The following is a 20339-nucleotide window of genomic DNA, read 5'->3' on the forward strand; positions in this document are numbered from 1 at the left end:
GGAAGCAGTCCTTGGAGGTGGAAACAGGGTCCTCATGGCTCTATTCTATACCTTGGTATCAAATGTGAAGGGATTCTGCAAGCTTCTATCTATCTCATTGCGTCATCGGTGGACAAGATGGTGAGGTTATTCCATGGCTGGAACCGATCCTCCCCGCACCAACCCCAATTCCCTCCTGGGGAGCAAACAGGTCGTCCAATTGTGGCTGCGCCAAAACCTTTGCTGCGAATTCCGGCGATACGAGGATAAGTCATGGGCGTATTAGAGGTACAGTACGTATACAGGTAGCATGGATGTATGAAGTGTGATGTCAGGAATCAGACTATATCGTACGAGTGGTGAATTCCGGTGGTCCTCCACGTTGCCGCTGCAGTGTGCCCCTGCGCTGCCAGGGCTGGGTGTTATCTGGCTAGCAGGCAAGTGTGACAGCTGAGATGCCGAGGTGGAACAGAGTGGAAAAGTGGAAAAGTGGAAGAGGGAAAAAGGCTTCTGGACGGGTCTGGCCCGGGCCAGGAGGAAAGTTGATGCGGGGTGGCAAGGTCACGGGGTCTCCAAAGAGTGCCTGACCCACTCGGCCCGAAAGAGGAAATTTCGAGGTGGCTCTCCCTTCCTTCCATCACCCACTCATCTCACTCACTCACTCCTTCAGTTCCTGATCGGATCAGCCAACAACGCATTCATCATGCCATGGTTCTCTCGCATACTGCTTATGGATCGCCATCAGGGGGGTGTTCATCAATGGCTCCAGCAATGAGCATTGTGTCCATCTTTTAACAGCAAACAGCACACAGCACACCGCACACCATGGGGCAGGTGGTGCTGCCGCAGCAGCTCCCATTCCTCCGGCGGGCAGTCTCCCCATCACCGCCTTTTCGGGCTCCTCACTGCGAAATTTAAGGTTAGCCGTCTCCAGTAAAGTCCGGATGCGTGGCGGCAGACTAAGCTCACTAATTGCCGCTAACAGGCCTGCGTGACCTCTCCCGGATTTCATACCTGTCAATATATCCATGGCTATTTTTGCAATCCCGAGAAGAATTAGGAAGTCCCGGGAATCATCACTGAGAAGCTGGTGGAAACATCGCCTATCTTAATAATCTGTCTATCTAACTGTCTGTTGATTTCTCGCTCTCCCACCCGTTCCCCGGTGGAGCAATGGCCTGCAGCTACTGCAATTCGCGTCCCATCCTTCTTGCCAACTCACCATTGCCCCCCAGAGGTAGCGGCAATGCCGACTTGGATGGAGTAAGCTATTCACCAACCACACTGTTGATTGACAGTATCGGTGTCGACGGATTGCATCTATCACAGCTAGTATTTTTAGGTCGCCTGATCGTCGGCGCAGAGATTTCTGGAGCTGCCGAATGGGGTCGCTAAACGGCGGTTCTGCCCCTGATTGCGGCCTGTGTTTGGCCCCTTCCGAGCCCGCGGTGGGCCCCGTCTCGATAATCAATCGGTAGTTCCATCCTTTCTTATAAGTACCAGCTCGCCTCTTCCACTCGCTCCCATGAATTGGCCTTCCATCTCTTTGCATTGTTGTTTCTCCCTTTTTCATTCACCCATACAATTCGCATCATCATGGCCTTCGACTGCTACTGTGCCATTTGTGGTGTTGGGTTCTGTGGCATGCACATCGAACCCCCGTCGGAGGAGGCGCTGGAACGCCGCCGCCGATGGATCGAGAAGCGTCGTCGGGCTCTTCAGGCTGGGAAAGACCTCACTCAACTGCCACGGGATAGCGAAGAAGACGCGAATCCTGTTCGCAGTTACGACCCTCGCATTGTGGGGTGGGAAAACATTTCCTGGCTCTACAAAGCCCACTGTCTCGGTATGAATCAGAACGCTGCTGCGGGCTCAGCCAAAGCGTTTCTCTCGGATGAAGGATATTACGCAGATGCGGGAGAGCTGATTGTCAAGGCTGGCTCCAACTCGAGCCGATCGAGCCAGAAAGTCTATTCGTGCTATGGCCAAGGCTCGGACGAGGCACCGGGCCCCGTCCTTCCCTTCCACTGGTGCTGCTTCGAAATTCTCACTCACGCGCTCACCGGCTCCACGGATACCAAGAAGGTGAACTTGGAAGTTCTCTACAATGTCATGAGTCCTCTTTGCAACATGAAGAGCTCCGCGTTGGATTTGAGCTACGGAGAGGATATTCAGCGCGCTCAAGGGCGCTATTGGGAGTGCACTCCAGGCGTCGAGGTAAGAGAACTCGAGTCGTCGTGTCCCTATTATCTCACTAATTTTCTTCTCCATAGTACTGCGCAACCCACCCTACAGACACCCCCGCACTGCCCGCTTATATTCAAACAAACATGGAATCGAACAGCAAGCTCAAAATTGCCTCCGCCGAGATTGACCTTCGTGGGCGACGCCCCGCCAGTCCCTTCGGCAAGCTTCCACTCGAGCTCGTGCATCAGATTTGCATGTTCCTTCCTAGCGAGGACTTGAAATCCCTTGCTCAGGCTTCTTTGAGCGTTCACCTTGTTACTCAAGACAATCTTTTCTGGAAGAAATTCATGCAGTGGGATATGCCTTGGTTCTGGGAGCTCCAGGCCAGCAAGGGACAAAAGTTGAATGACGAGGTCAACTACAAGCAGCTGTATCTTTGGCTGGACAAGATGACCACAGCGCGGTACGGAATGGACGACGCGAACCTCATTGGGGTCGCCAACCGTCGACGTATTTGGGGCGTGTGCGAGGAGCTTGCAGATCGGTACCACAAGGGCTTGGCTCAAGCCCCTGCCGTCCCTGTCGCATGTGCCAGTGGCTGAAATATGCCAATAATTGGGCAAGCTGCTCAGTACAACACCATGCACATACCCCGACCCTCTGCGACAACAACTCATCGGACGGCGCATGCTGATGCGGTGCGCCACCAGCGTGTCCTGCAGCTTCTCCTGCAGCATGATCATTTCTTGAAGTCGCGCATACCGCTCGATGAATTCTTAGCGGCACCCTGAAAAGATTTGAAACCTAATCTCATCCCCACAACCGACGAGCCGGTTTTCCACTCAGACCCAGCGCCTTTGTCGACCGATGAAGTACAGCCAAAACCGACCGGGAAAGACGTGCCGTCGGGCACCGACATTACACCTCATAATTTCATGCATAGACGACTGTATATACCGACATTTGGTTTGGTTCGGTTTGATTTTTCTGCATGCATGCTAGACATTTTGCATTTGTTTGGGCACGAACGTCACGAATCATAGAATATACCATTTGACCGTCACTTGGAATGTTTTGTCCAGTGATCCGCACCTTCAAAGAGCCTTCCTCTCTTTCGTAAGACAAATTGACTTGTAGATTGAGCCGCGTTCCTAGCAAGCGTAAAGGCAAGTCCGCCGAGCCATGTTGCAGGGGACTTTTTTGCCATCAGAGTATTATCAGCGGCGGAGTGGCGACTCCGGAGTGACTCAGGAACGAACGAGTCTTTGCGCTGCTGGACTCCCGGCTGGATCCGAGCGGCGAGCGTCTCACCGCCTATCCGCTTCTCCAGACCCAGCGCAACCCACATTCTCCATGTAGAGTAGACGATCCTGCACACCATGTTGATCGCAATTGATATTGGGGAGTTTGACATCCAAGAGGCAAGAATCAACACTATCCGGCTACTGGACTAAAATAATATGAACACACTTGCATTTGCTGATTCAGCATATGCTCATGAGCACTCACAGATCGCTCGGCTCAATAGCTAGAGTTGGCCACGTGATTCTTTCTCTCGACTGAAGGTAGCTGAACACGTGCCATCGTCGGTCTCATGAACTATATCCTTCATATTGGGAAATGCCTCAGCCTCCAGCCTCCCAAATCAAGTCGAAGATAGTGTATACATAGCCGAGACATATGGTAGCTACTCATAGATTTCAGAGAGTCTTACGAGTAAAAGCGAAGAAGACCCGAGACAAGTGGGAAGTGATAGGAAACGGAACGCTATACTGGATACAGCAAGGCAATCCTGGAGACCGAGATTTGGACGAATGACATAAGCGGATGGCACGTGAGAGGGGGGCCTCGGCATGATGGGCTACCGGCTACCCCACCGTCCACACCCGCCATCTTATCTCTTTTCTACTCCGGACTCGCCTGTCTGCCATTGATCTTGTGCGTTGTTCTTGCAACATTGAGGTCAGAAGGTTGATGCAGAAGGAGTACCTCACTGCATCCATTCATCTAGTCTTTCTATTCTTTCCAGGACCCATTTCTTGCGGTCTAGCCAATCCCACCACTCCAGATCCCAAACGCGCCTTATCTGGCTTCTCCGGTGCCCAGCAGGCACAACATCGGTCGGCATCATGAGTGACGCTCTCTGTGGACCCTCGAACGCGCTTCAGAACTTTCAGAAACATGCCTCGACCGATCGGACTCTCCAGCAGGATAGGTTGACGTCACAGCAGACACCCTCTCAGGTATGGAGCCTTTGATCCGTCTGAGTCAAACTCACATTACTAACCTCGTCGTTGTCAGGGGTTCCGGAATCACAATCCCAGCACAGGCGTCCTTGACCCCGAGTTTGCTGCTTTCGAGTCCAATCTGGCGCCTGCACCACTTGGCGATCTCCAACATCCGGCTCATCTTGCCGCCCCTGCGCCTCAACTCTTCCTCTCCGGTCCCTCAGAATCGTTGAATTGGGCGACCGACTTTCAAAGACTGAATATCGCGGACCCATGGGCAGTACACCATCAACAACCTAACGTATCGCATGCGCCGCTCCCCTCAGCCTCCCAACAGGGCTGGCACAATGAATTTCTCCAGCACCAGCATCAACAACAGCCCACGATGCAACATCATCATCCACTCGCTCACACCGAAGATTTCGAATCCTCATTCAGGCCCAGCGACAGGAATATGCACCTCATGAGATTCCACCCGCAGCGCGCGGGACTCGCTCCCCAAGTATCCTCGGCAGCAACAACAGCAGCAGCAGCACCATCAATCTCAACCTTTGACGAATCCGCCTTCGAGGCTGCCTTCGCGCAGGCCAGCGCAGCGATAGCATCGCAAGAAACAGCGACCGAGACCGTCGCCGCAGAAGAAACAACCACCACGCCCCAACAAGACACCGACGACCTCACCACGAAAGCACAGGCCCCGATCGAGCAAATCAAGATCGGCTCAGACACCATTCCGCCCACGGAAAAGAGCACCGACCCCCAAGCGCAAGCCAACGACGCGGACGCGCTCGCACGCACGGCCGGCCAGCTCGTCGACAGTCTCAAGCACGACACCAGCCAGAAGTTCCAGGAGAGTAACTTCCTGGCGCTGATGCGGCGCATCCGGGATCGCGAGGTGGAGATCAAGGGGGAAGAATTTCAAGAAGTCAGTAGTACCAGTTCGTGAATTCTGTTTGTATTTATCATTTTCGGGTGGCCAAATTATTACATTTGTCTTTTGGGGTCACACGAGGGAGGGCGCGGAGAGCACACCAAAAAGAAAATGTTATCAGATGGGCCGGCAGCAATGTTACTGTACAAAATTGTGAATGCTGCCTCCGCCGATATCATTACAAACAAAGGCCACACACACACACACACACAGACTTCATTCCGTGTTGTTCGAAACTTCTCTTTTCTGATTCGCGATTTCCCACACTTTTCAGACTTCGCAGACTCTCCATCCCGGAGGGAGATATTATCCTGAAGGCCAGCGGCGAGCGGAAATGGCAGATGGCAATGGCAGTGGCAGTGGCAGTGGGCTGGGGGCTGGATCTACGGGTGAGTCTTTGACTTTTGGGGTGGGGTGATACTCGAAAATGTGCAGGATGCTGATCAGTCTTCTGTGTTTCTGTGGTAATAGATCCCGCGCCTCAAAGCTCGTCGAATATGCCCAGCCAGCGTGCACCTGCGACCGAAAATGTCGACGCATCCCCTGCCGCGATGGAGGGCACGTTGGGGGATGCCGGCCTGCTCTCGGAGACCTGGAGCCACGGCGACCGCTGGGCTTGAGCAGTCGGCCGCGCACGGCTCCGAAAACAGATTGCACTGGCATAGGGAGCCTCATGGTGCGCGTGGTGATCTCGAAGACCTTCGACGCTTGTCTCCTCCGAAATTAGTGTGGTTATCACCGGACTCCTCGCATCTAATTGCATATAGACTCATTGATCGATTTTCTCTTTCGGGGTTTTCTGTTTTGTTCCTCTTCTTTCTTCCTTGCCTGACTTTAGCCAGTAATTCTTCATTGGGACACTTTCCTCAGCACACAGGCAGTTCCGAGGAATGAGTACTAGTCAATACATTCTCTCCTCTTCATATGGGGAGTCACGGGGCGGAAGTAAAGCTAGCTAGTCCATGGTGCCGAAGCAACGCTCCAAGCGTTTTTTCTTTCTTTTTTTTTTTTTTTTTTCTCATAAAGCCCACCGCGACTTAAGTATACAGCTTACACTGTGGTGAAAACGGGCGAGCCCTCTGGATCGCCATCATCAAGCTTAGTCCAGCGCTTGTGCTGCGATGCGACCAAGCTCGAAAGCCGCGCGGTAGGAAGACGGTGGCGACCGCCCGCTATGGCCGTCCTGGACACCACACCATTTGGACTCACTTGCTCGGCTTTTACCATTACGTTTACGATCCTTCAGATGAGATATTCCCAAGAGTTTATAAGATCCCAGGAACAAATACCAACCGAGCTACCATGAACAAAGAAACAAATATTGCATAATTCCAGATGAAAGGGAGGTAAGTTAGCTCTAGGTGGCAAGATATTAATCTAGAAAACAAGAAAAGATGTGGAACAATCTAAACCAGTAAATTGCCCTTTTTCCTTCCGGTCGAAACATCCTCGCGACCCAGCAACATTAGAATATCACCCCGAAAATTAAATGAAAACCATCTAGAATTGAGTAACGCGGAAAGGCAAGGGGAGGAAAATGCAAAAGCCTGCTTAAATGCACTTCATAAACACATGCAAACATGCAAACATGGATAACATCGACAAATCAGAGAAAGGGGCCACATGAATACAAGGATGATGGAGGGGGATTTTGATCAGACTTTGTACGAGGACAACAAAACAATACTGGAGGCTGGCGGAGACGAAACAGGACAAGGGGGGGGGGGGGTATAGAGAGGCACGCAAGATGCCATTTTTTTAAAAACTGAACAATCCACTCCGACGCTTGCCGAAGGGATACACGATCAAGGCAGACACAAACAGTCCCACCGTAATACCAATGGCCACCTGGATCATACCGAAACCAAGGCTGGAGATACTGGCGTCCGAGGTCGTGCTGCTGGCGCTGGTCCCGTTCTTCAGGTTCTCGCGCACCTCGTCGGCGTATTCGATACCCGACAGCAGCGAGCCCGAGGAGGCAAGGCCGGAGGGCACCAGCACGAAGATACCAGGCAGGATGGCCGTGGCGGCGTGGCCGTGCCACAGGCGACTGTACAGGTTGCCCAGCAGGCCGATGGTGAAGGCGCCGACGGTGTTGGCGACCTCCGAGCTGGAGCCGAGTTTAAGCGTGCTGAAGTAGTTGGTCACGTAGCCGCAGGTGGCGATGACGATCATGACCGGCACCTGCTTCCACTTGCCCTGGTTGATGATGGCGAGGAAAATGACGTAGATCGGGACGAAGACGAAGTGCTGCGTGTACTTGCTGCCGTAGACATCCTGGTTCGGGCACGTGGTCGTCGAACTGGCCGCACCGTCGATCAAACCGTAAATGGTCGTCCCGACCGTGATACCGTAGCCGAGAAACAGTGAGTAGATGATCGAGTAGACCATGCGGATGGAGCCGGCGATCATCTGGTGGGACTGCAGTTCCAGACTACTGCAGAGCACCATAAATCCCGGTAGGATGAGAGCGATGGAAGACTGCGCCAGCGCGGAGAAGCAGAAGATGTAATTTAGAGAGCCGTCGGCGTTCTTGCCGCGGTGAATGGACCCGAAGGCGCGTGCAAGGAAGGAGGTCAGGATGGCGGCGGTGACCTCGAACACGTTGGAGTACAGAACGGAGCGCGGGGCCAGGACGTGCTGCATGAGTCCGACGAGGCTGCCCAGGAAGAAGATGATGGGCATGTCGATCGGGCGGGCTTCAAAGGCGAACGGACCGACCGCGCAGCTGGCCAACCCGTAGGCCAGCACGAGAATCCACTTGTTGAACCGGGGAGGCCGCTTCATAATGAAATCCAATTCCTGAATAGCCTCCTCCACGCCAATGAGATCATGGACGACATTCTTGTACACGTTGTGCGTTTCCGCCAACCGGCCCAGGTCCACCCCCTGCACGACTCGGACCAGCTTGACCTCGGCGGTGCGGGTGGTCGGATCGTCGAAGGACATGATCATACATCCCGGCAGATACAAGAACTGGCCCTCAACTTCCAGGACTCGGGCCGTCATTTGCATGTACTCCTCGAGACGGTGGGTGGGGGCACCGTACCGCATTAGCGCCCGGCAAAGCTGCATGATGTAACGCTGCCGCGCCAGGATTTCGGCGATATGCACGGTGACGCGGATTTCGTCCTCCAGCCGGGTTTTCCGCGACTTCTTCTTTCCCTTCTTCGGTGGTTGTGGCAGCATCACCAACGTATCGGCGGAGGCCGGCAGACTCGCCCGACTGAGGTTCATCGACGCGGACACCAGCGAGGCGGTGGAATGATGGTTCGACTTCTTGTACCATTTCAGCTTCTCTTTCTTGGGAGTCGCCGTCCCAGACGAAAAGTCCCGGCGCGGGGTAGCGGTCCCTGACGAGGCCACCGATTCGTTGTCGGACGAGTCCGTGACGGACATATTATCTTTCGCCTGCGCAGCATGGAGCTTCAGCAACTGCGAGAGAATACCGCCGCCGCCCGCACCGGGGCGGGGCGGGGTAGCACCCCCATACCAGGAGTCCGGTCGACTCGATTCGTCGGGCGTGCTGGTTCCGGAGCGTGCGTAGGCAGACTTAGGTTTGCGGTTGCGCAAGTGATGCTGGGTCATGCTGCGCACCAGTCTATGGGCCTCTGCGCTAGGTGGCGGTGGTGTTTCGTCGCGATCGCGGTTGTGAATATCGAACGGATCCTTTTCCTCCCCTCCACGGCGCGGCGGTGCTGGTCCAAGTCCTCTCTCCAAATCATCGGGTAGCATGGCGGCGCCGAGGTCACCACCGTCGTCGTCCGAAGGTCTACCCAGACGTTCGCCCAGGTTGACGGTCTTCTGACGAAGCAGTTTGCTGGCGTGCTTCCAGCGGTCGCGGGCGGACATCGGATGCGCGGGTTGCTCTTCCTTCTCGATGGAAGACTTGGGGGTGTCGCCGTCGGTAGGTGGGGAGGCGCGTCGCTGCGCCGATGGCTCGACGCCTGCTTCAATTTCGGGCCCAGGCTCTCCGTCTCCGGGGAAGTACTCGGTAAGATCGGCAGAGTCCGACGTGGGCATCATGGAGTGGACGGATTGAAGAGAGCGTACGGAATAGTCGGAGTCTGCTCGGGGCATAGGCGGCCGTTGCGGTGCACTCTCGCCATGATTGCTCACTGAGCGGAATCGGACTCGAGTCGGCCTCGTAGTTGACGTCTCGTGCTGAGTGTCGCTGGGAGGTGGCGCAGAGGTCACCTCTTCAGGGAAGGTGGGAGAATTCGGGGTGGTCTGAGGGCTGGGATTGTGAGCTACCGCATCGTGACCCTCGAAGCTGTTCTCGCGATCTAGCAGCTCATAGGAGGCACCTTCCCGGTGTGGTTCCGACATTTGAATAGTCCAAGCAGCCTGCTGCAAGGACCGGGATCTCTATCGGGTATGTGCAGTATGAAGTAAAGTATGTACGGGAGGGAAGATATGAACAGAGAGGGAAGAGGGAAGATGCAGATCCACGAGACACAAGAACAGCCACCAGGCACAAACGGAACGAAAAACGTCAAGAGGAGAAGAAAACTGGAGAAGGACAAGGGGGAAGCCGGAGAAAAAAGGGAAAAAAGGCAAAAAAGCTTTTGAAGCGTGGAACCGGCGGACCAGTGGGTGGAGAGCGCGAAGAACCCAAAGAAAACAACGGCGTGGACGGCGGAACCAAAAATAAGTCTCGATTCCTCGATGGTCTAGAGTCTAGCCAGGCAAAGCGCAGTTGGTTTTGGAAAGCTTTTTAAAGCTGATCAACTTTTTCAGAGAGCGACAATCGTGGGGAGATAGCGGTGGGATATTGAATGACAGTCTATGAATGTCTTACCCTCCCCCCTCCGCCCATGACTTCATCCGGGAAATATTGATGAAGTGATTGGCAACGAAAGCGTGCCTTGGAGGGGGGGGGGAGAAAATGGCCGCGGTGGATCCCAGCCGAAAACCATGAGTGAATAGGAACCAATACAGGCACCGGAGCCGTAGAATGATCAGCCAAAACGGGTGACTGACAGCTCATCACCTCTCTGTTTCTCTCTCTGTGTGTGTGTGTGTGTGTGTCTGTCTGTTGGTTTGTCTATCACCCCAGTCCGTTTCGCAATACAGTCTCGGATTGACCATCTTCCCTTATCATCGTTGTTATTGTCTTCACTGTGCTAGCCGGGATGGTCTTCGGAAGCAGGACTGGCTGTGGCTTGATCGACCCCACCGGGCTTGCGGTTAGATGATAACAGCACACAGCGGTTTCACCACAGTCGCGCCTCGCCTGCGGGTGGCTTGAAGCCCCCTTGTGCAGTGATGCACCTTGTGCAGGAGGAAATGAGCACAGCACTGCAAGTTGCAGTGAGGCACCAGGGCTGCCTCCAATGGGGAGTGTAGGATTTGCCGGATGATGACCATGATCAGTGGATAAATTCTGATTTGTGAATTGAGTTCCGACCGCGCAATGCCGGGTTAGTTGGATAAACTTGGGTGGTGTGAGAGTGGGTGGGGAGGGGGAAAGAGGGAAATGAGGATGGTGGCGACTCGCAAGAAGTGTCTGTGCAGCAGTTGTTGGTTCCCCAATCGGGGAGGTATCGCGGAGTCCCCTGCGGTCACGTGATGGGATAGTCTAGAACCTCTCACTCTCTGGGAGCGCTGGTGGCTTGCGAGGTTTGTTCCACCATTCGACACCTGCAAAACTATGTTTGATTCTCGCCGCGTCATGAATATCATCATCTCTGGCCGTCTGCAATTGCTGTTTTTGCCGAGTTCACGTTCTATTTTTGCAGAGAATCGCCTCTTGTCTATCCCTGGTTACCGGGAAAAGCTTCATGCCCATGCATAGATGCCTGATTCGACTGCACTGATCATCGCGAGGTTTATACGTCCAATTGGGTCAAGAAAGCTTTCCCTTTCGCGTCAGACTATGGAGTAGATCGAAGACTAACTATTGAGATCTATTGTCCGAGAGTGGGAAGCTTCAAGCAGTTCAGCCCCCTATTTCCCAACTTCTAGAACGGCCCCAGCCCGTCCGAGCTTATCGCCCATCCGAGTCCGCGGCAATTAGTGCCGCCGGCTGCATGAGAGGATTGATTGCTATTCCGAACTATACGGGCCATGGCATTGCCTGCGCCATGGCGCCCATGTTCTGGCTCCCTGACCGGTGGTATGCGATGTCGTCTACATTGTACTGGCAGCGCCAGTCTCGAGTCATGGCTCAGCCAAGGGACCATTGATCCTCAGTTCTGCTAAAATAGAACAGAGCTCTGACCATTGCTCAACTTGCCTGGGCTAATTCGCTATCAGAGCTCTATCTACCGTCTACTACGGTACACATCGGACAAGCCCCCTTCAACTTCTCGATCCACTATTAAGCCGACGGACCTCCCGCTTTATCCGATATCTTCGCCGCTTCGGTGGTGCCGAAAGGTAGGTAGTGTAACATCAACAAAGCAATTCTTAAACTCATAATAGTAGCCTGCATTTGCAACATTGCCTATTCCTTCACAACTCGCCGCATCGTCATCCACTCGCCAACACAGTTCTAGGAGGGGCAATCCAGACCCTCTGTTTTCGGTTTGCTGCCTCATGCGTTGCGTGGTGTAAATTCTTCATGGGCTCGGCGCATGTCATGCTTATGTAGCGGGTCGTAAGATTCGGCAAGGAATGAAAGAAGTTTCCATCGCTTCAACACGACTCTAAGGATGACACGTCGATGACTCGATGCCTCATTGAATGCAACAGCTCGTTAACAAACGTCGATTTCGATGACAGCATGAACCGTTAGGCCTGAATGCCCCCGGATCTCGGTCACGTGGTCGAGTAGGAACGACGTGATTGTGCTTGCATTGCTTAGTCACTCCCTTGCATGATGTAGCATAAGATCTTGGTCGTATAAAGGTGCTAAGCTCGAGGCCTGTCTATTGAATAGATAGTGGTATATCCCGGCTTGTGATAGGCGAGATATCTGATAATGACCTCGCTCTACTCGCTGGATGTAGCTAATTCTTTGAATAAGGATCCAAACAATTGATGCTCAAGACAAAGCTCCGGCAAATCCAGGGATGTAGGTACTAAGTATATATCCGTTATAAGCATCGAAGGTCATGTCGCACAGGATTTCAGGTGAAACAATCCACAATCCGAGCAAATAACAAGAAACTTCGAATCATAGTTCAAGTTAGTTGTACGGGACATCAGATAGTAAGATGAAGTATGTATTGTGTGCAGCCACGGCCTACGACTCAACCTCATCTGGGAGAAGATGAGAATCTTCGGATGAACGAAGACAGTGAAATCTTCGATTTCTTCGACAATTTAGAGTTTCACACATGCTTTGGTATGGAAAGGCTTGACGCAGTAAAATGCTCGCTAAAAAGCATTGTATACCTAATTCCATTCGACCGAGTCCATTCTTCTTGAAAGTGGCCAGCCTGCTTGGCGGACACATGCTAACCTACTACAAGTGAAAAGATCGCAATATACTCAGAAGTGGTGGAAGGCCTCAAAGCCATCATCAATGAGCTGAACTGGACTACGCGCGGACTACTGAGCTATTCTGAGACCCAACCTCCAGAGTCAAAGGCTACAGACGAGAGAGATCTGCTAAGCGGCGAGCACAGAACCACCGTAGCTTACAGGCCGGCAACGTACGAAGCCCCAACACCCGTCACGACACCGCGGAGACGGTTAGTGCGCGTTTGCAATACGCTCGTCCATCGTGCGCAAACAACACATCGCGGCATCTGGACGCTCGATGGCAGGTCGAGAGGGTGGAAGTCATGAAGCGAACAGCATGCTCACGTAGATTGGGAATACGAGCCGCCAATCAGAACCCGGCGCCGCTGTCGGGAATACGAGAGCCTGCGTTGAGGAAATTCCTAAAAGGTATAACGTCACCGAATGGTTCTCGCTCTTTCGCGCTGCCTCCAAGTTCACGACGTGGGAGGAGGCGAATCGCGTAGGCTGTGCTATGGCGCCGCTCCTCAACAGCTGAAACTCCGCTGAGACGGACGCTGTTATGAATGCATTGCACTGGCGGCACACGTAATGTAGCCGATCAAACGCGAATAATGCGGATGATCGTCATGGACCTCCTGGGGACCTGTCTAGCTATTTATATCGAGACGTATGCGGGGGGCATTGCGGGCCAGGAACATCGACTGAAGAAATTCGATGTTGGGAAACTTGACCCAAGTTTGGTGATGGGACACAAAAGAGGTTCACGGAAAATTTGTGGCATGGTATTCAACGAAGAAGGGGCAAGCTGGGCATCCGAAGGTAGATATAATGTACGGTGAAATTCCAAGGGGGGTAGGGAATGCAATAGGGGGCTTGATGAGCGAGCCCTGTGTGAGAGCAGCAAGTACGACAAGGAGCCACCCTACTGTCAACAACAGCCAAAGATGGAGGTCATGTGATTACTTCGGTACATAGCTGAGAAAGGAAGATTAAGGTGAACCTCTTGATCCTTCCCAGCACGCGATGAACGGCTGCAGGAACGTGACTGCCCGTCAATCAAGCACCAGATGTGAGCATCAATCACTCAATTGAGAGGAAGCTCAGTGCTTAATCTATGTCCTTATTCGCAGACTGCACACGAACGCACCCCTTGTCATGGAAGAATTCTCAAAGAACGCCCCTAAATCGCTCACAATAATCTCCGACGATAGTCTACATTGCGGAGCGGGGGATAGACTATCTCCTTTGTGCAGGTTGATTGAGATAAGTTCAAGACTCCAGACGAGCCGAATCAGGGGGGGGGGAGGGGAGCATGGCGGAGAGTAGACTAAGATCCACCAATGATAAAGTCTCTCGGGCGCAGAAGGTCGAAGAATTGGCTAGACTGCATTCACCACGGAAGTTGCAACGGCCGAGCCCAGACAGGGGGAGTCATTAGTACGGCCCGGTGGAGATCTGCGTTCATGCGTCTCCCAGATCACGCCATTAGCACCACTGAGCTGAGGTGTTTCCCACTCTCTGCCCGGTTCTTTCAGGGTGTAACCGTGGAACGTCTCGGGTGCAGTGGACAAAGCGAAAGATGAATCTCAATAGCAAGAATAAAGATGGCGTAGTCGAGTCAAGGATGACCGATGCGAGCGAATACGAGCCTGCGAAGGCGCTAAGGAGCATCAGACTCAGCAAACATGTCTTATCTAGTGATTCGCAACGGCGGCTCTCGTCAGCGAGGCGGAGCGGGCCAAAGTCGAAAGGGCAGAGAATCTCAGGACCGTCCGGAGCAGGGATAAAAATGGCATTGAGGGGGGGGGGGCCAAACCTGGAGGTAGAGCAATCAGACATCCCGATCACTGATGATGAAGAGGGGGGGGGCCGGAAGAGGGTTCCACAATCTTGACGGAGCGTGTCGCAGGTTGAAAGGGAATGGGAAAGTGGATGAAGCAAAGAGGAGTCGAGAGGAGGAGAGAACAGCTTCAGGGGAGAGTTCAATTGGTACCGCCTCCCATTCCAGCCCGGCTTTGTAGGTAATGCTTACGGTCCCAGACTGCTCCATACGGCTCCATACGGCCCCAAACACCGCCCCCAAGGTACACTTCCACGGAACGGTGGTAAAATACCACATATCTTACAATACAGGACAGGTACTTGGCTGACGAAGGGAGACTCCGCCCCCTTGCGAAAAGGAGACGCCCCCTCAACTGACCACGCTGGCCTTTTAAAGAGGCAATCTTTCCCTCTCCCAGACAACACTCATTCAATCTGTCTATCTGTCTGAAAGCAGTCAACCCTCACCATCTTATTACTTTCGCTACCTTTGTGGACAGTTGTCCTTTTCCCCCCAGCTTCCGTTTTGGGTCTAACCAACCAGAACACCGCTGGTCAACCACCTGGCCCCTCCCCCAGACCCGGCTTGTACCGTGATGACACCGTGGCCTCTGTCCCTGTGACCTGGGCAAAAAAAAAGAGACGTGATCGAGCTACGCCTTCCTGAGCATTGAGCACCACCTTACTTTCGTGACCCCCATCCAGTCTACGATTAGACAGTTCACAGTTGATCTGAGACCCTGTCATTCGATCAACATATTGCCCTTGCAAGATGGAAGGCGGTTTCTCTCCAGTGGAATCGTTGGCTGGCTCGCCGGCTCCGGAGATTCCCATGCTCACCGTCTCCCCAGCGGACACTTCCTTGAACGATCCCACCGTCAAGGCCGAAACCAAATCAGAGGACAAGAAGCCTGCGAAGAAGAGAAAGTCATGGGGCCAGGAGTTGCCAGTCCCTAAGACCAACCTTCCTCCAAGGTATGTTCATCCATCCATGCAAGGGCGTCCTGATTAATGAAGCATGATACTAACGCACACATTCTAGGAAACGGGCCAAGACGGAGGACGAAAAGGAGCAGCGCCGCATCGAGCGTGTTCTTCGGAATCGTGCTGCCGCACAAACCTCTCGCGAGCGCAAGCGCCTCGAGATGGAGAAACTAGAAAACGAGAAAATCCAGATGGAGCAACAGAACCAGTTCCTTCTCCAGCGCTTGACCCAGATGGAAGCCGAAAACAACCGCTTGAACCAACAAGTCGCTCAACTATCCGCCGAGGTCAGGGGTTCCCGAGGCAACACTCCCAAGCCCGGCTCCCCTGCTTCGGCCTCTCCCACCCTTACGCCGACCCTGTTCAAGCAGGAGCGCGATGAACTCCCCCTCGACCGCATTCCCTTCCCGACCTCTCCTCTCACCGACTACTCCCCCACCCTCCGGCCTTCCACTCTGGCTGAGGCCTCCGACTTGACACAACATCCTGCAGCGGTGTTGTGCGACCTGCAGTGTCAGTCGCTGGCCTCGAAGGAGATGGAAGCGCCCTCTCGCTGTTTGAGCTCGGCTCAAACGTGGAGCCTCACGCTGCAGATGACCTTGCAGCTCCTCTTTCTGACGACGACTTCAACCGCCTATTCAGCGGTGATTCACCCGCTGGGTCGGATTCTTCAGTCCTTGAAGACGGGTTCGCGTTTGACCTTCTCGACGGAGGAGATCTATCAGCATTTCCATTTGATTCTATGGTTAATTTCGACCCCGACTCTGTCAACTTCGACGGCATCGACCCGCCCCACGGTCTTCCGGACGAAGCTTCTTGCCAGACTTCTAGCGTGCAACCCAGCCTTGGCGCGTCCACTACGCGATGCGACGGGCAGGGCATTGCAGCTGGCTGCTAATCAGAAGTTCTCTCCCCAAGACCGACCCGCTGGCGGTGTCGGCGAAGCTCGATGGAGCTGGGAGTCTTTATTAACCCTAGCTTGGACGATAGATCTACTCGAAAAGCCGGGACGACGCAAACGAATCTTGAAGGGTTTGAAATCCGCGCAGCATGGACGGCGCAGGCATCATCATCATCATCATGGGAAACTTCTACACCCACGGGGCCCACGGAGTTCATGGAGTTCAGGTAGCGCCAGCAAGACGTTGACGTCTTCGCTTTTGGGCAAGCGCCGTTGAAGAGTTATACTGTAAACTAGCGTGAAAACCTTAATCACTATTAACGGAGAGCCTGTATGATGGCTATATCTTATTATCTTGCTCCCTTCAATATTGCGTAGCCCTGTAAATGTTTTTCGTTGGTGCCTGCTGGCTTCCACCGACCGACCGTATCTGGGTGCTTGCGTCATGCTATGACTAAGCCAGTTATGCAGTGATGCACAACACAAGTCTCCAGCAGTCACCACTTAAGCTGTTTTCTCCTTTCACCAGTATTGAGGGTATTTTTATATGCTGCTAATGCGTCTCACAGCCCTTCATCACTAACGCAGAGTGGATTAAGAAACGACACTTGTGTTTATTTACTGAAACTGCCTGGAAAGTAGGAAGCCTTGACATATATCCTGTCCACTGATCACTGGGCAATCTAATCCTTCCAGACTTCTGAAATCCTGGCTGCTGAGAACACATGAACTGAAGTGAAGATGTTTCTTCGGACTGATAACTCCTCTACGACGGCTGGCTGAGCACCTCCACATTTTGTGGGTCAATCGACGGAGTGTGTACTGTCCAAAAGGGATATACGGACCGTTACTGGGGAAGGAGCAGGCTCCACTTGACGATAAGCCAGCCAACTTACTCCTGCCTCTCCTTTGAGTTTGTTAAGGATAGCACCAATATCCACCTCCATTCTCTCAATCACTCAATCCTCGACAAGATCTCTAGCTTATTGGACAACGTTTTTATTTAGATATGGCAGGACGATTCAGCACATGGAGCAGCTCCCTTCGGCAAAGGCTATCATCGTTATCACCATCCTCTTCTTCACGAAGGAAATCCAAGATCTCATATACTACTCTGCCTCTTGACACGCCCGTCGAAGAGGAGACGTTGGCCTATTATAAACCCGAGCATTACTATCCCGTTAAAATTGGCGACATATACGAGACCCGGTATCAGGTTACGGGAAAACTCGGTTACGGGGCGTATTCTACAAGTTGGCTATGCCGGGATCTCCAGTGCGTTCCGACGAACGACCCTTCTCCCAGTGAGCGCGCATGGAATTAACAAGTCAATTTACATCCAGGAACGACCAGTATAGAGTGTTGAAGGTGTCTACATCGCTGCCATCATTTCCGACCGCATCAGGTCGCGAGCTCAAGATCTATGAGCATCTGGCCAGAGTCAATTCTACGCATCCAGGTCAAGCGCTGATCCGCGAGCTTTATGATTCCTTCGACCTACACGGACCTGCTGGGCAACACCGCTGCTTAGTGCTACAGCCAATGCATATGACCCTGTTAGAGATGATGGGGCTCAATTCCAGGCCATTTAATCTGCCTCTCCTCAAAATGACGGTGAAGCGTCTGCTTCTAGCCTTGGACTTCTTACACACCGAAGCCAACGTCATCCACACCGGCATGTAGTGCACCTCGATAAATCCCCTCACCCCTGGCTCGAAGGAAGACTACCTGTTCCTAACTCATATCAGATATCAAGACGGACAACCTGATGCTTAGTCTCGAGGACGACGGCATGCTGGCGGACTTTGCGAAAGCCGAAGCCGAGAATCCCAGCCCTCGAAAGCAGATTGATGAGTCTCGTATCATCTACCAGAGTCGGCGATTCCGTCGACCGTCTGCAGGTAAGAGTTATGGACTCCCAATCCTGTGCGATTTTGGTGAGGCACGGATTGGGACCCAGCAGGAGTCTGGGCCCTTTATTCAGCCGCACATCTATCGGGCGCCAGAGATCATCTTCGAAATGCCCTGGGGAAGCGCCGCCGATATCTGGAACCTGGCAGGCTTGGTAAGTGCGGGCCCAGGTATGCAGCTATTGTCTATCGTGCAGCGTGCTGATGTCAGTTGACAGATCTGGGACCTTTTCGAAGGGGAGCATTTGTTTGATGATATTTTCGATGCCAAAGGCGGCCACGACCCGTTCAAGCATCTGGCACGCATGGTCGCCTTGATCGGGCCACCGCCGGTGGAATATATTCGCCGCAGTGAAACGACCGAACAGTGTTTTGACCCTAGTGGTAAGTCCCTTCTAGGCTTGCGGTCCCAATTGAGGTTGCCTACCTGACATGTTGCCAGGCGCCTGGGTTGCCCATGAAGAAGCAGTTGTACCAATGATCTCCTTAGGGAGCCTAGAAAAGCGACTCGCAGGAGAAGAGAAGGTGGAGTTCATCCAATTCATGATGTCAATGCTGAAGTGGCTACCAGAGGAACGCAAGACGGCGAAGCAGCTGCTCGAAGACCCGTGGCTACTCTGATGTTCCAGCTAAACATGCTTCCTTTGTCACATTGGCTATCAATTCATGTTTGGTTTACCCTGTTTACTGCCGGCATCAATGCTGCAACAAGTATGATTTCTTGGCTTAGCGTCAGCCTCGGCCTCTCCATTCGCCCGTCATGATACAAGCGCCTAGAAAAGCAAGCCAGCCACCGATCGGGGTTATATTTATAACATGGGGCCAAAAGTCTACGGCTGATTAGAAGCCCAACCTCGACTATTCATACATCTTCCTAAGAAAGTCTAACCAGTATATTCTACTGCATTCTGGCCTGACCAGTTCCTCCCCTCCAGAACTAATTTTATCGTGACTTGCGCAGCGTGTCCCACCATGGCAACCGCCATCGCCGATTCATCTCCTGCGTTGGAAAGACTAAGCTGCAGGAACAACAACCACACGTATGTTGTACCTTGTTGGCTTCCCATGGACCCCCGCCCTAGGTGGATTTATAATCTCACCTGAACCACATTCGACAGAGATTGTTTGTCTTGACAGGATATAGATTCCTCTTGCCGATCCAAACATCTTCGACCTCAAAAGGCATCACTTGAAACGTTTCACTCGCGACCTGATAATTGTGAGAGATGACAGAAGACCCATAGATACTGCAGTAATGCTAACTCCGTACAGATTGAGGTATATACTGATATTTCTCTCGACTACCCTAGTTTGCAGTCACAGCCAAGGTACCGAGCGAACTCACACCATATAGACCATCCAAGCCCAATTTTCAGCTAGCATTGTGGTTTCGGATACGCAGCCCTCGCCAATGTGTTCACCACCCCTGCCACCCAGATCCCAGCTTTGTCAAAGGTGCCGGATTGGGTCATGTCAAGCACAATAACTACCGACGGTGCTGCGAGTACTTGAGGTACTCTGTTGACCCGGGCTTGATGAGCCCATGCACGCTATGCTTCACCGACACTTGCACTGTGAGGCATACATATCCCTTTGAGATAGCCTTGGTGCCTGATTCCGCATCAAAAAGCCTTTGTTTCTGGGTCATTCAGGCACACTAGGCAGTCTTTGTAACGGCATAGATTCTTTATCGAAGCGAATTGCTCACCCATGGCCCAGCAATTCGCCCGCTTGTGAGCGAACCAGATTTTCTGTTGGAGTAGACATAGGAAATAAAGACATGGCACAAGTACAAAGGGGGTCGACAGAAAGACAATTGCTTTCATAGTCTAGACACCATGCTCGCGTGCCTAGAGTATCCTGGAATTTACCAGACTCCCAAACGATGAAGCAATACCGCCCGGAAGCATGCCAACCAGAAAAGTGTTTATAAATTGGAGGATCCACAGCGAGATTCCTCCTACCACACATCATCTGCCTCATCA

General features: G+C 52.9%; 6 protein-coding genes across 6 annotated transcripts; 5 read left to right on the forward strand and 1 right to left on the reverse strand.

Moving 5' to 3' along the window:
- Nucleotides 1-1575: 1575 nt before the first annotated feature.
- BO86DRAFT_438339 (F-box domain protein) lies at nucleotides 1576-3092 on the forward strand (the record flags this gene model as incomplete). Its single annotated transcript, XM_025676116.1, has 2 exons — nucleotides 1576-2196; nucleotides 2253-3092. 2 exons carry the CDS (start codon nucleotides 1576-1578, stop codon nucleotides 2766-2768), a joined length of 1137 nt encoding a protein of 378 aa, XP_025524269.1. The 3' UTR covers nucleotides 2769-3092.
- Nucleotides 3093-4295: 1203 nt separating this feature from the next.
- pex20 lies at nucleotides 4296-5340 on the forward strand (the record flags this gene model as incomplete). The annotated part of the gene is made up of 2 exons (XM_025673885.1): nucleotides 4296-4409; nucleotides 4468-5340. 2 exons carry the CDS (start codon nucleotides 4296-4298, stop codon nucleotides 5338-5340), a joined length of 987 nt encoding a protein of 328 aa, XP_025524270.1.
- A 319-nt stretch (nucleotides 5341-5659) lies between these two features.
- Nucleotides 5660-5945, forward strand: BO86DRAFT_402775 (uncharacterized protein; the record flags this gene model as incomplete). Its single annotated transcript, XM_025673886.1, has 2 exons — nucleotides 5660-5714; nucleotides 5797-5945. 2 exons carry the CDS (start codon nucleotides 5660-5662, stop codon nucleotides 5943-5945), a joined length of 204 nt encoding a protein of 67 aa, XP_025524271.1.
- Nucleotides 5946-7083: 1138 nt separating this feature from the next.
- On the reverse strand, nucleotides 7084-9462 carry BO86DRAFT_289642 (DUF1212-domain-containing protein; the record flags this gene model as incomplete). Its single annotated transcript, XM_025667376.1, has 1 exon — nucleotides 7084-9462. A coding segment is annotated over one exon (2379 nt), but the record flags the coding sequence as incomplete, so codon positions are not given.
- Nucleotides 9463-15316: 5854 nt separating this feature from the next.
- On the forward strand, nucleotides 15317-16604 carry hacA (transcription factor HAC1; the record flags this gene model as incomplete). Its single annotated transcript, XM_025667266.1, has 2 exons — nucleotides 15317-15534; nucleotides 15602-16604. Coding segments are annotated over 2 exons (1221 nt in total), but the record flags the coding sequence as incomplete, so codon positions are not given.
- An 849-nt stretch (nucleotides 16605-17453) lies between these two features.
- BO86DRAFT_421577 (putative protein kinase) lies at nucleotides 17454-18975 on the forward strand (the record flags this gene model as incomplete). Its single annotated transcript, XM_025675287.1, has 5 exons — nucleotides 17454-17719; nucleotides 17788-18119; nucleotides 18193-18509; nucleotides 18573-18738; nucleotides 18797-18975. The coding sequence occupies 5 exons, from the start codon at nucleotides 17454-17456 to the stop codon at nucleotides 18973-18975; spliced, it is 1260 nt and encodes a 419-aa protein (XP_025524274.1).
- Between the last annotated feature and the right edge of the window lie 1364 nt (nucleotides 18976-20339).

Source organism: Aspergillus japonicus (genome assembly GCF_003184785.1).
Source record: "Aspergillus japonicus CBS 114.51 unplaced genomic scaffold BO86scaffold_58, whole genome shotgun sequence".
NCBI classification, from domain to species: Eukaryota; Fungi; Ascomycota; class Eurotiomycetes; order Eurotiales; family Aspergillaceae; genus Aspergillus; species Aspergillus japonicus.